The sequence below is a fragment of the Adiantum capillus-veneris genome, chromosome 2, assembly GCF_014529385.1.
Source record: "Adiantum capillus-veneris isolate H3 chromosome 2, ASM1452938v2, whole genome shotgun sequence".
NCBI classification, from domain to species: domain Eukaryota; kingdom Viridiplantae; phylum Streptophyta; class Polypodiopsida; order Polypodiales; family Pteridaceae; genus Adiantum; species Adiantum capillus-veneris.
The window spans coordinates 5,394,942-5,409,358 of NC_140932.1; the positions used below are offsets into that span (position 1 = coordinate 5,394,942).

The 14,417-nt window shown below is 44.2% G+C and overlaps 2 protein-coding genes across 7 annotated transcripts in view; both read right to left on the minus strand.

Annotated features, from left to right (window-relative positions):
* LOC147462310 (uncharacterized) overlaps positions 1–14,417 on the minus strand; it is a 131,324-nt gene that overhangs the window by 57,836 nt on the left and 59,071 nt on the right. For all 6 annotated transcript variants that reach the window (XR_015184347.1, XM_086483455.1, XM_086483463.1 and 3 more), the window contains exon 2: positions 1,745–3,161. Coding sequence is in view for 5 of the 6 variants with exons in the window: in XM_086483455.1 (XP_086339581.1) it covers positions 1,745–3,161 (1,417 nt within the window). In the remaining variant the exon portion in view is untranslated. The remainder of the gene's footprint in view (positions 1–1,744; positions 3,162–14,417) is intronic.
* LOC147462312 (uncharacterized) lies at positions 7,515–9,107 on the minus strand. The gene is made up of 2 exons (XM_086525917.1): positions 8,100–9,107; positions 7,515–8,000 (listed from the first exon to the last, which is right to left on the minus strand). The coding sequence occupies exons 1-2, from the start codon at positions 8,687–8,689 to the stop codon at positions 7,595–7,597; spliced, it is 996 nt and encodes a 331-aa protein (XP_086382043.1). The 5' UTR covers positions 8,690–9,107; the 3' UTR covers positions 7,515–7,594.

Sequence of the window (14,417 nt, forward strand, 5' to 3'; positions counted from 1 at the left end):
TTTCACATGGCTGGAGTATTGATACACTCCCTCCTTTCACAACAAGTGTTGGAGCTATATATAGCTCGCCCTATCGAGACTAAGTCTCACCTATATATGCATGACGTGTGATCTATATGATTCAATCTTTGGGAGCGTACACCGTACACGGTGTCTTGGTTGTCTCTACATCTCCTCTATCTCTACGCCTCAACAAGCCTTGGGCTTCCATCACTCAATCTTAGTCTCAAGGATCAGAATCGGGTTATTTGAATAGATAGCATGAAATTAAATACAAACCGGACAAATGGCACACACTACCAAAATCCATTTTCTACACACTACCATTGCGCCTATCATGAGTTCTGAGGGCCAGCGGTGCCTTGGGCTGCGTTCTAGGGAGACTCTAGAGGCAAGAGAGTATGCTACCAACACCAAAAGTCCTCATAGACTATTTCAATGTCAGTGCTACATCTCTAATTGTCACAAACTGCTGACGTGTCAAGCCACTAAAAAACGGAGCCAACCTGCAGATCCTAGCCGAGGAGCCTAAGCCCTAGAAGAAGCAACAGAAGAAGTTTTACCAACTTGCGGGACCCAGTCCAATGGGGCCCAAGTGACCTAGAGGGATTAAATAAAGCAGGACTACACACACTATTGCGTAGCAGTTGATGACGTGGCATGCCAGTACAAACGCCCGAATTTTGCGCTAACATGCGAACATCGCAACCTGTACAGATTTCCGGATTTTGCGATGATTGTGCTGACGTGGCACCTATACGGATTTCCGTGATTTTCGCTGGCAGCTTTTGGCGCCAGTTTTTGAGGCCAGATGCTTTTGAGTTTAAAGCTTTTCATGTAACTGCTTTTCATGGTCAAGGGCCTTTAAATATGAGCCAAGGGCTCTGGCATGCTCCCGCATGGAGGTGCAGAGTCTAGAGTATCGGCGTTGTAGTGAGTTCAAGCAATATAAAGAAATGCTGAAAGGGGCGCCAAGGTTTGGGGCCAGTGCTCTCTTGGGGTGGAATTCCGCCACTCCTTTCTCGTGTATCGTGCATCTGTTTCAGTTCAGTCTGTATTTGAAGTGCTCAAAGTTGTTCATTAAGTTCTTTTCCGTTGGCAGGTGGTGCCCATCCCGTGACACCAACAACCTCTACTTCCCCAACCAACGAGCTACCTCGTGGTAGACCGCCCTCTAAAGATTGGACAGCGACATTGCTGTCAGTAAAACGAGATGCCCAGGACCACAAAGACCGCACTTACCGCCTCCTTACCATAAGCATATTCGGGCCATCATGCCATCAGCGGAGCAATGCATAACGACTTGACAATTGCTTATGCTTGAGGCACCTGCTGATATAGATACTGTTGCACCTACAATATGCCAGTTTTATATTTAGCTTCATAGAGTAGCATATAGCTCCGAGATCATTCAAGAGCTTTCTCTCTTGTTTTCTAGCTAGAGACTTAGTTAAGAAGATGCTTCAATTCTTCAATTGTTTGCGTCTCATGAGAAACATTATTACATCTTTCTCTCTCCCTCTTTTCATATATCTCAGTTGTACAATACACCTTCAGAAGACAAAGGATTTGATATGTAAATATAGCTACACACAAATACATCTTCTACAGACCTTGGTTGTCATCAGAATGGAAAAACTGCAGTACAGCATAATCAGTACCCGCACACCCCATAAATGTTGCTTCTTGTCCAAATGGACAGCCAAGAATTGAAGCTGTTGTTAAGAAAATAAAATATACTTACCAGGAGCATTTTCAAAAGTGTGTGCGTGCCAATATGGGCAAGAGCACTGTTGATTCTAGTCTTTTCTGGAAGCTCTACAAATCGAGAAACACTCTCCCCCTGCTCGTACGTCTCGACCAGGACTGCAGGGTGCACAAGAGGATAAAGTGGCCTTGGAAATGAGACATCATTCCATTGCCGAAAATTGTATAAGAACCTGCTAAGGTGTGCTGCTTCTCTAGCAAGGTCCACTTGGGTCAACATGAACACTGCAAACTGCTGCACACTCTCGTCAAGCCTCAGCCATCTCAATCCTGGAACAAAAGTAGACAGGTTTGCAATCCCCTTGATTATCATGAAATCCCGCCTTATCACCTCACTGACCCCTGGATGCCTTACTTTCACTGCTACAAGCACGGGTCTGGCCTTCTTGCCAGGATAACTGTAACGCAAGGTTGCTTTGTGCACCTGCGCAATACTTCCTGATGCAACAGGTTCCTCATCAAATTCCTCAAATATATCCTGCAGCTTTCGTCCGAATGCTTTTTCAACAGTCCGAAGGGTGTGTGAGTACTTGTGAGCTGGTGCTTTAGTGTGCAGCTTTGAAAGCTCTGAGCAAAGATCCCTTGGGAACAAATCAGGTCTAGTTGCTGCCCACTGCCCCCATTTGATGAATGCTGCACCTGCCAGCTCCAAGGTATGATGCACAAGCTTTAACCAGGCTTGACGAAACTGCCCTCCAAATGAATCTGCAAGAGGAGCTATAAAAATTGCTGGTGAAAATAGAGCCAGCAAATACAAAGCTCTTGATACTAGCACTACAAACTCGAAAATAGAACGAACCACAGATGAGAAAATTGGAGGTGACATTTGTGACGAACTGTACAGAGGTTCATTTTCATGTGAGTGTTCAGCTTCAGCAATGCATTGATTGCAGCTACCAAGAGCAACAGCCAACAATCCTAGAGAAATGTGTGATCTTGTAAACGCAAGGCTTACTGCACGAACAATCACATTATAAGGAGGAAGGGAAGGCTTATAAAATCCGTATTGCATACACAACCTCTGTCGGGCAGATTGCCCATATATTCTCTCCCAAGCCTTCTGCCCTTGGGCAGTAACATCTACTCTCAAAGAAGATAGCGAATGCTCTGTTGCTTTGAATATAAGACGAGCATCATGTATGACCTCCTTGCCAAATCTTGACAAAAACCAAAAACAGGCTTCAATGGCCCTTTGTTTGCTTGGTGAACTATCTGTAAACTTCAACCTACACCACGTGTATGCTGCTTGAGGCTGGATGCTTCTCGCATGTCGGAACAAATTTGATGATACAATTCCATAGCTGACAAATGTTTTCTGCACGTCCTTAATGGCATTCACATTTCTCGCTGACCAAAGTTTTTGATGGGAAGAAAATTGTCTTCTAAATAATAGACTGCAAAACAAGCCAGCTCCATATTAAGAAAACTTGCCATCACATCTCTAAACACCTGAAGTAAGACACCCGCTGAAATGGAATATCCCTAGATATATAATATAGCAATCAAAAAAATAATAGCACCAACATAAAAACTTACGAGTGTGGAGTTCTTCGAGACAGATGGTGGATTGCATTTTTCAAATAAGTTAACCAGTTGGAGACACACAGTCTCACTTCAATCAATCCCCACATGAAAGCACCCAACAAAAAACAAACTACTGAACTAGTAAGGAGCACCTATAGGCTAGAGCATGGGCCCAACTGTGTGTTTGCACGAATGGTTTGAATCTATTGAGGTCAGTTGGTGGAAAAAAGAGAGGAATCTAAGTTCTTAAAAGCGGCAAAACAGTTTTGTGAAACTATAATATGAGTTGATCTATTCAGAGGCATGCTCCCCTATGATATACTTCCAGAAACAGAGGCAAAGAACATCAAGTTTGCATAGTTGGGTGGCATCAGTTATGAGATCGCTAGTCTAGGACTATATGAATGGCCATCCATTTGCTATATTTTAATAATACTAGGGCATGGTATGCTTTGAAGCGTTATGGATAACAAGCATCAGTCATGGGATAGGCTATCGTCATGAGGGTAAACGTGAAGTTCGAAAACAACAAAGGCGCAGCATAATAAGACACAGAATCAGATACCTCACTAATCCAGAAACCCCTTTACTTTTGCAAAGAAGCTAAATTCTGCTACTTGAAAAACCTTAAAACGCCCAAATGGTGCCAATTCTGAGGACAGTACATAACTGAAAATAGCTAGCCCGAAGTAAAAACTGGAGAAACATTGTGGCAAGTGCAACAAAGGTGTTTAAGGATTTAGCCCGGATCTAGTACTCCACACAAACACAAGGGAAACTTTATTTCACTTGAAAGAACCAAACTGAACTGAAAAGAAAGAGAGAGACACAAGAGAGAGAGAAAAGAGACGACACCGAATGAAACCGGCCCGCAGGGCGGTAGGCGTTGGCTTTCACCCGAAATTCTTAAATTTACTTTAAACACACACACAACACTTTGCAAAGGTAACCTGCAACGGGAATTAACACTTGAATACACACATTGCTCAAAAGCTAGAATACCCCGAGCAGACGCCGACAACCTGTAGGCCCCAAAATTGGGGCCCCTTTCGGTATTTCTTTATTCTTTAGGAGCGTAAATTACAAAGAAGAGTCCTGGAAATCTTTTATATGTATCAAGCTAGATACCACTTGTTTTGACCAAATTTTGACAACATAACAACCCCAAAACTTGCGCGAAATCAATTCCCTTGCTGGAACTCTCTTCCACTGGCATAAACCCTCTCATTCCTACCCAAAAACAGTAAATTCAGCACGCTGTATTTACTGGTTTTTGCCCTGTTTTCGTCCCAAACAGTCCTCTAACTGTCTTCTGTCAGTGGGGCACTATTCCCAATGGTTCTGGCGTCCATATGGCTCAATTTACAGCGCATACACAGCGCTGAAAACGCACCTGTACGGTGAGGTTACGACCCTCACCGGTGCCTGCTTTGGAGTAGCAGCTAGCTACCCCTGTTCTTGCTCAAGGAGGCTTTTGCCTCAACACAAAAGCATGAAACCACACAGCTATACATCAATCAAATGAAGAGCCCTCTTGTGGGGCATCACATAACTGCACGTAGGGGAGAGAGAGAGCAGTGTGTAGTGTACGACCATCACTCTTAGCACCACACTGTACATAGAGAGGAAAGCAAGCACTCCGTAGCTCTTAACCTGTGATGACAGGTTCTCAATAAAGCATCCCCCCAACATAAGTCGAGTGCCTCCTCTACTTCCCTACACCTCTAATGCATCTGTGAACAAATAGATGCAAAAAGGGAAAGATTTCCATGGCTGTCAAAACCTGCGTATCGCTGAAAACGCAGCAAAACAGCCCTGTAAACATACATCTGATGCCTTCCAATGCTAAAAATGAGCTCCTTAGACCTAGGCAAAGTCATGGGAAGCTCAAAAATGGAGAGAAATGGCTGAAAATCAATGTTAACAGCCTCCAAAACTGCTCCAAAAAGTCAGTTACGAGTTCTGTTCTCCCAAACTTGGTAAATTGACCAAAAAGTGCCACTTGACACTCATATATGCAATTTCCCCGCATTGGGCTTCCTGCTTAAAAATCTCCCAACTGGTGCATCAATGTACTTTGCAGCAGAGTAATAAAATGTTCCCCTGGTCATACGGTCCATAGTAGTCTCGTACGGTCCCGTACGTTTTGTACGCGTACGATGATGTGCGGTACTAAACGAACTAAAAAAATTTATGATGTACGATGACGTTATGTACGTTCAAATTTAAAAAAACAAATAATTCTCAAATCTAAGGGTCTAAGTCCTAGGCCTTAATACTTACTTATAGAAACTTGACATTTGTATAGATTACAAGTTAGTAATTACAATACTACAATGTAAAGAGTCAAGACTCAAAGACTAAGAGAATGAGCATTACATAAACCAAAATGATCATTGAAATTTGATAAGTAGAGACCAAGTGGCAAGGGCTACAAAGTACTCAAAAAGTGGCAAGGGATACAAATAAGTGGGGGGATACAAAAAAGTGGGGGAACCAAGTGGCAAAGGCTACAAAGTACTCAAAAAGTGGCACACCATAATAGAGAGACTAAATAGTAAAGTCACTAGTCACTAGTGCCAACGTTAGGATTTGACAGCCATCCACCATGCCAAAGGCTTTCAAATTGTCATAGGAACGGCAAAGAAGGAACCAAGATGTCCACAGCACGGTGGAATGGAAAATCGCCCATCCACGTGGATTAGGAGGATTTTGAGTATATTGTCTACGGAATGGCATCCACAAAAATCGCTTGTCCAAAACAAATTTTGATAAATATATTTATATATATGTTAAATAGTTATAAAAGACACTATAGACTTCAAACTTTAAGGTTAAAGCTCACTGCTCCAGTGCTCAGATGTCCAACCTTGGTCCGTGGTCCCTCAAAGAGTCAAAGGCTAAAGCTCAATGGGGCTTGGGCCCAACAATTTAGGGGAAAGTGCCAAGGACCAAGGTGCCTTGTGGCTTGGCTACGAAGTCCAGACATCAATTTGAAACCTGCTTACACCCAAATTTTAATTTGAAGGATAATAGGCTATAGTGAATCCAGAAAATGTCTTATGGAATGAGTGCTTTGAGGCTTGGAAGGGCATGAAGAATAGGAGGAGTGGATATGTAAAGACAACATGATATGAAGATGATGTATCTTTTTATTGGGTTTTCTCGTTGTGAGATTATGGTTTTCTCACTTACATGGTGTTGCCAAGGCTGTTCTAGCGCTTTCCTTTAGCTTTTTGTTTTCAATTTTTGGGTCACATGTGGACTACTTGACCAATGACGCTATATCTAATCAAGTCTAGTCAAATTTTAAAAAATTTTGCTAGTTTGATCTTTTGCAATTAATCCTAGAGTATAATTGTCATGAAAATTTTTTTGTCATGCAAAATTTTGGAATGGTGGTTTGTGTCTCAAAGAGGCTTTGGAATGGCCTTTTCAAAATTTGCCATGCCATGCGGAATGGCAATAGTAAAATGAAGTTGTCCATTGCAAATAAGGGGTGCTTAGCAAATCCTGACGCTGACTAGTGCTCTCATCATCTTCCTCTTCCGAGCCTTGCTCATCAACATCATCCTCTTCCTCACAAGAGTCGAAGGATGACGGTTCATAATCTCCATCACTAATGAGGTTGCCTTCATCATCATACTCTGGCTCTCGAGGCTCTCTATCCTTCATAGTGATGGCCACCGCACAAGAGCCGCTTCCGGAGCCTCGTCGCACATAGGTCCTAGGAGCCTCTGTGGGTGTTGTTGATGCTTTGCCTCTACCTCTTGTAGCCGTGGCACCTCTGCCTCTTGTAGCCGATGTAACTCCATGGATGACGACCTTCTTGCATGATCGTGTGCGAGAAACCCGGCGATCAATCTCCTCAAGCTCCAAGTAGAGCTCACGAAAAATCATTTGCTCCTCAGGGTCTTGCTCTTTATTGACACTCTTTAGAGTGTCAATTGTAAGTGTGAGCTCATCCACGTTGACCTATTTGACATTTACAACATTGGACAATGAAAACATAATTAGTATATTCAAACTAATTAAAGACTAGAGTATAGAAAATGGAGTGAGTCGTGATTATAATTTATATAATTTATATCTGTCGAGCCATAGGCATCTCATGCATAGAGCGCAACATGCGTAAATTGGAGCGACAATAGATAAGTCGCTCTAATTGCTTCCTTGAGAGCTTGTTTTGGATTTTGGTGTGGATAAGGGAGTATGCGGACCAATTACGCTCACATGCTCCCGATGAGCAATCCTAAAACACATCAAGAGAGGCATAAGCTATAAGAGACTATAGTCGAAGAGATTAAGCACAAAATGTAAAAGTTTGAGGCTTGTCGCTTACTTGGCCAAGAACCCTCAAAGCAAGTCGTTTGAGAGTAGGCAATTGATAGCCAAAGCTCTCCCACCAAAATAAAGGCTTCACCAAGGATTGCCGCTTCCAACACAAGTTGGAAGTAAATGCAGTGCCTCGTTGGTCGCTATAGTTGATTACCTCTTGGAGAAATGCTCCAATGTCCTCTTCTTTTAGCACCTTAAAGAGGTAATTGTTGCGCTCCTCAATAAGCTCTTGATTTGCAAAGAGTTCGGGCTTCTTGTAAGCCGGATGCAAGAGAGCCGCAAAGTAATGGATAGGTCTCTTCATCCAATCCCACCGCTTTGTGATTAGGAGGAGAATGTCGTCTCTCTTGGGAGAGTCCTCGAGGTAATCACTACAAGAAGAGAGAGGAAATGTACTAAGTACAGAAACAAGCATGTAGAATTTAGATATATAGAGAATGTATTATGTAATAATAAATATGTAGTTATACCGTGTTCCATCGGGAGCCCCATCTAGGATTGTAGACTTCTCAATCTCCTTGTAAGCTTCCTCCATGAAGTGCCATAGAAGCCCAATAGTTGCCCCTTCCATGTCGGTCATGCGGAGAGCCTTGTACAAGGGCAAGATCGCAACGACAAGACCCTTAATTTCTTGCCAGAACTCCTCCCGCAAGCAAAGCCGTTGGATGGCTTTTGCATCTTGTTGGGAAGCGGCAGACTCTCCATTCATCCACTCCTTAAACTCATCGGAGACCATGGTCTTTTGTATGTTGTTTTGCACATCATAGAGCCGCTCTAGAAGTAGCCACATGGCGGCAAAGCGAGTGGCCGATGGCTTCTTCAACTCAAGGTCGGAGTAGGTGCGGTAAATGGCAAGCACCCTCACTTTGCCATTGATGAAATTGATGATGGAGAGTGCTTGGTTGAGGATATCTTTCACCCAACCTAGCTCCCCTATGTCTTCAAAGAGAAGGTCAAGGCAATGAGAGGCACATGGAGTCCATACTATGGATGGAAATTCCTTCTCTAGCCTCTTACTCATTGCCTTGCAATTTGAAGCATTGTCGGTAATCACTTGCATGACATGCTCCGCACCAACCTACACAAGAGGCATTTGTGACAAGAAGAGTTAAAACTTAAAAATTAAAACATAGGACTCATTGGCAATTGCTCAAGACATAAAGGCTCGATTTACGGTTTTACCTCAAAAATGGCTTGGCGGATGTGCTTCCAAATGAATGCCCCAGTCACTTTCTTCCCTCTCGAACCCGCATCCACCTCTCGCAAGAAGTACGTGCCAAGAGGACAAGAAACAAGAATGTTGATGATGCCCCTCTTATTGCGGTCGCTCCATCCGTCGAAGAGGATAGAGCATCCATACTTTGCCCAACCCGCACGTACGGGCTCAAGTGACTTGTCAATCCTTGCCCTCTCGTCATCAAGCTTCTTTGTTCTCATGTCGTGGTATGACACACCCGTCCACCCTTCGCATGGACCAACCGCCGCAATTGCTATGATCATCCTCTTCCATCGCTCCAACCGAAGAACGAAATGAACGGGACGGGACGGGTCCGGCCGGACAGAACGACAGGTTCCGTTCGACGTATGAAAACTACCCTGGTCATACCGAAGGTAATGATACAAACACATTTCACGGCCCAAAATAGCAGTTCCCTAATTTTTAGCAGATGTTTCCGTTGGGCTCCCACTGGTCATCTGACCATCTATCCTCATTGGGACCGCATCCAAAAGTGCAATGTGGCCCAACTGTCGGATACTTTCTGTTGGTGATCCCACCTTGACTTTATGCCTTTATTGAGTTCACTTCCTAGTATCCACCAACTTGCTAAGTGCGACGGGGGGACCTACATGATCTTGAAATGAGCCTAGACACCCTTTTACTTTACTAGTTCCAGTGCCGACCAACTTTCCGTTTGGGGATGAAACTACCGTTCACATTGGCCATACAATGTCCGACCGTTTGCTACTTCAAAAAGAGGGTCTCAAAAATAAAACAAAACCCCTTGGAAAGAAACCAACAACTAAAGTTAGCAGTTGCCACGTCCTCGTGACATACCCCCCTCTTGAAATCGCAAATGTCCTCGATTGCACGCCATAAATACATGCCATAGATGATCTTCTGTGGTAAGCACCCTTTTATTATCGCATGTATCCGCAAGAAAGACTGTCAAAACATATGTACAAATGACTTAATAAGACCTTCATACTTTTGTCAAATTGTACACTGTTGGTGCACTGAATCCATGAGTACGTTTGATGTGCTAGCTCTATCATTACCCCTCCTATGCAGACGTTGGGTTGGGGCATACGTGGACTGTAACCCAAAGGCCTCAAGGTAAAGCTGCAATACATTTGGTGACTCTGACAGTTCATGCTCTTCCATCCACTTTGCATCCATAGGTGGATAGTTCTTGAACTTCACCAAGTAGCATCTTGCAACCTGTCCCTTAACTTTTACCTGTGCAAAAGGCTCTTGCCTCCGCAAATGAGCATTATTCCACAACACTGACGTACCACCCACGACCAAGCAAGCTCAAATTTCAAGATGATTTATCAATGCGTCATAGAATCCAAGCAATCGCCTCAGAGAATCGGCAAGCAGCGTGTCACCTGGCAGACCCACGTCACTCCCGCAAGAGATCTAGTGGCCAATCTACCACCGTGAGACCTCTCCCTATCTCATCTTGGTTCATACTTGCAAACCCTAAAACCTGACAAGTTCTCAATGAAGCATCCCCCCAGCATAAATGGAGTGCCCCCTCTGCTTCCCTTGACCTGTAATGTATCTGTGAACAAATAGATGCAAAAAGGGAAAGATTTCCATGACTGTCAAAACCTGCGTATCGCTGAAAACGCAGCAAAACAGCCCTGTAAACACGCATCTGATGCCTTCCAATGCTAAACATGAGCTCCTTAGACCTAGGCAAAGTCATGGGAAGCTCAAAAATGGAGAGAAATGGCTGCAAATCAGTGTTAACAGTCTCCAAAACTGCTCCAAAAAGTCAGTTACGAGTTCTGTTCTCCCAAACTTGGTTAATTGACCAAAAAGTGCCACTTGACGCTCATACATGCAATTTCCCCGCATTGGGCTTCCTGCTTAAAAATCTCTCAACTGGTGCATCAGTTGACTTTGTAGCAGAGTAATAAAATGTTCCCCTGGTCATACCGAAGGTGATGACGCAAACACATTTCACGGCCCAAAATAGCAGTTCCCTAATTTTTAGGAGATGTTTCTGTTGGGCTTCCACTGGTCATCTGACCATCTATCCTCATTGGGACCGCATCCAAAAGTGCAATGTGACCCAACTGTCGGATACTTTCTGTTGGTGATCCCACCTTGATTTTATGCCTTTATTGAGTTCACCTCCTAGTATCCACCAACTTGCTAAGTGCGACGGGGGGACCTACATGATCTTGAAATGAGCCTAGACATCCTTTTACTTTACGAGTTCCAGTGCCGACCAACTTTCCGTCTGCGGGTGAAACTACCGTTCACATTGTCCATACAATGTCCGACCGTTTGCTACTTCAAAAAGAGGGTCTCAAAAATAAAACAAAACCCCTTGGAAAGAAACCAACAACTAAAGTTAGCAGTTGCCACGTCCTCGTGACACCGAATGTCAGGTCCCAAACCCTCAAGGGCCCCCTTGCTCTGTTGCCAGAGCAAGTACTTTCTTTATTCTTGTACAATGTTGATACAATGACGAAATGTTGAGAGTTGATGCTAATGGGCACTAATGCTACCGATGCTGGGTACCGGTACTATTGCTACCGATGCTTGGTACTACTGGGTACTAGTGGGTACTGCGGGGTGTTGAGGTATTGACGGGTTCTATGTTGACGACGATGACGACGACGATGAGGTATTGATGGATATTGCGGGCTACTGATGGGTTCTATGTCGACGACGGTGATGACAGCCACGAGGTACTGATGGGTTCTATGTCGACGACGATCACAACGCCGATGAGGTACTGATGGGTGGGTTCTATGTCTATAACAATGAGGACGACAACGAGGTACTAATGGGTTCTATGTCAATGTCGACGACGACAACGACGAGGTACTGATGGGTTCTATGGCAACGCCGACGATAAGGTACTAATGGGTTCTATGTCGATGACGACGACGAGGTACTGAGGGCTTCTATGTCGACGACGATGACGACAACGACGAGGTATTGATTGGTTCTGAGAGTTCTTATGCTGAGCTAAACAAAAGCCAAGCCTAACACAAGGGGTACTAGATGCTGGGGTACTGTGTCGATGACGATGACGATGATGACGAGGCTATGGCTGAATGCCGAGACTGCTAGCGATGTTGATGGCTAGGATCTACAACCATGACGAGGTTAGCGCTGAATGCTATCGCCGAGGACGACGACGGGCTGAAATCTGTTGGCTGTTCTGGCTGAAAATGCTGGTGCTAAAGGCTGAAAACGCTGATGGAGAGGAGGCTGAAAACGTTTGGTGTTCCAACCCTGCAAACCCTGAGGCTTCTGGCCCTTCTTCTCCTGCTGCCTCCTCTGCTTCCTCTAGTGCCCAAAGGCATGCATTTATAGGTGCATAAGGCTGGGTCGAGCAGCCCCAATTCAGCCCTCACGACCAATGTAAGGTGCAGAGGAAGTCACGACCAATGTAAGGTGCAGAGAAAGTGAATGTTGATATTGCTCAAGATGAGTGCTCCGAACTGTGCTCAAGGGTTCCTTTTACTTACGGAAGGGAGAACCTTCAATTCCTTTAGAGAGAGAATGCAATGATCACAAACAAAGTGAATGCTACTGTGAATGAAGGTGCTAAGACTGAGAGAGAAAATGAAATGAAATGTTATATTAACGTCTTCAAAAGGCCAAAGTGACCTATGAGACCAGCAAGTTACAATGTGGTGGATCTGATACAAAGTCAGAGTAACAAGATGACAAATTGACAGAATGACAAAATAAAATACTATGGAATCCTAAACTGCTAGGTGTTAACTAAGCAGCTAAACAGCTAGCTGGGATAGCTATATCACAAGAGATCCAACATCGGCGGCTGGCAGATCTCATCAATCTCCTCCATGGTCAGTAGTCTGACCAGGCGTCGTGCATGGGGGGAGAGAGAGAGAGAGAGAGAGAGAGAGAGAGAGAGAGAAGAATACGACACTAGTGGTTCTCAAACCCTCCTCCAAGGATCCCCCCTCTCTATGGCGAGAGAGGTCTATGCTATAGATTGCACAACATTCCAACGTGCCCACCCTTGAGAGTCATGTGCATCGTGCAATATGGCTATCATGAGAGAGGGCCACACACATAGATGGTGACGAAAATACAACAAACCTTCACGAATGAGATAGTTGCTAGGCCCTTGGGATCCAAGAGCCTGCAACCATTGCTCACCAAACTCAGAATCTGCATATTGGTTCTTCATGCTGTCGAAAGACACACCCTGAAGAGAAACTGTGGATCTTGACTAGAGAGCCAGGATCTGTCCTTTGCGACTTAACGCATTTGCAACAGGGTTAGCTTTTCCAAGCACATACTCAAACAAACCTCCAAATTGTTCAAAAAATTATGACCATTCCCCTGTCGAGCAACCTCTTCTGATATTTTCGATATCTTTCCAGGCCTCTAGGAGATAAGATCGCGCATCTTCCTCCGGAACCTAGGCAAAGTTTTGAATCTGACGTTCTATAGGGGTAGACTCGTGTTCATCTGTCAATCTATTATAAATTGATAGTGGCAATTGCCTCCCAGAAATCTCTCTATGATAGAGTTCCCTGAGAAGGGTCTTGCTCGTCTCCTCACAATAGGCGATTTGAGGCCCGTGCTTGGCGATCACTCCAATGTGCACTAGGCATAGACTGGAGCCACTTGAGGGCTTGGTGATCTGTAACTGTGAACTCTCTACCATACAGAAAATGCTTCCAATGCTTGAGAGAGTGAATGACAGACAGAAGTTCTTTATCATAAATTGAATAGTTCTGTTCTGCACTATTTAGCTCCCGACTAAGAAATGCAACTGGACGGCCATGCTGCTGAAGCACAACGTCTATGGCGACATTGCTCGCATCCGTTCATACCTCAAAGGGGTCGTCCCAAGAGGCAAGGATAAGACACGGCGCTTCTGTCACCGCAACCTTGAGAGTTGCGAAAGCCTCAATAGCTACTTCGAGTAAATCCACACGATATTAGCGAGTCTTTACTCCTTTCAGAACATCTATCATGGGTGCGGCAATGCGTGCAAAATTCTCTATGTGCGAACTATATGCTTGACATAAACTAAGAAAAGAACACACATCATATGCAGTTTTGGGCAAATCCCAATTACGTACATGTTCCACCTTTGCGGGGTCTGGCTTGACGCCTTCTACAATATGATATAACCCAGATAAGTAACTTCAGTGAGAAAAAAAAACTTAACTGCAATGTACAACTGACACTCATCCAAACGAGTTAAAACCCTTTCTATATCCTTTTCATGTTGTTCCCACGATGCAAAAAAAATAAGAATATCATCAAGAAAGATGAGCACACTTACACCAACCATATCGCCAAAACGGCCTACCATGAGACGGTTAAATGTACCCACAGTACCTCTCCCATGATCATTCGTGGTGAGGAGGGTCTGCATTCTTTGCCTCTCATTTCTCATGTGCAGGCGAAGCATGAATTACAAAGAGAAGCACAAGCGGCATTCATCTATGCCTCTCTAGTTACCCAAAGTATTCAGGCTCCAAACAGGTATTCAGCTTTGTTTACCAAATTTAAGCACCTCTTTTTGTAGGATAATCTTCCACTCCGTCTCCCT

Excerpts from the sequence above, each read along its gene's own strand:
- LOC147462312 (XM_086525917.1), bottom strand. The coding sequence starts at position 8,689 with ATGCAAGTGATTACCGACAATGCTTCAAATTGCAAGGCAATGAGTAAG. Across the intron at positions 8,001-8,099 it reads GGGGCTCCCGATGGAACACG|TGATTACCTCGAGGACTCTC; the intron begins GTATAACTACAT and ends CTCTTCTTGTAG.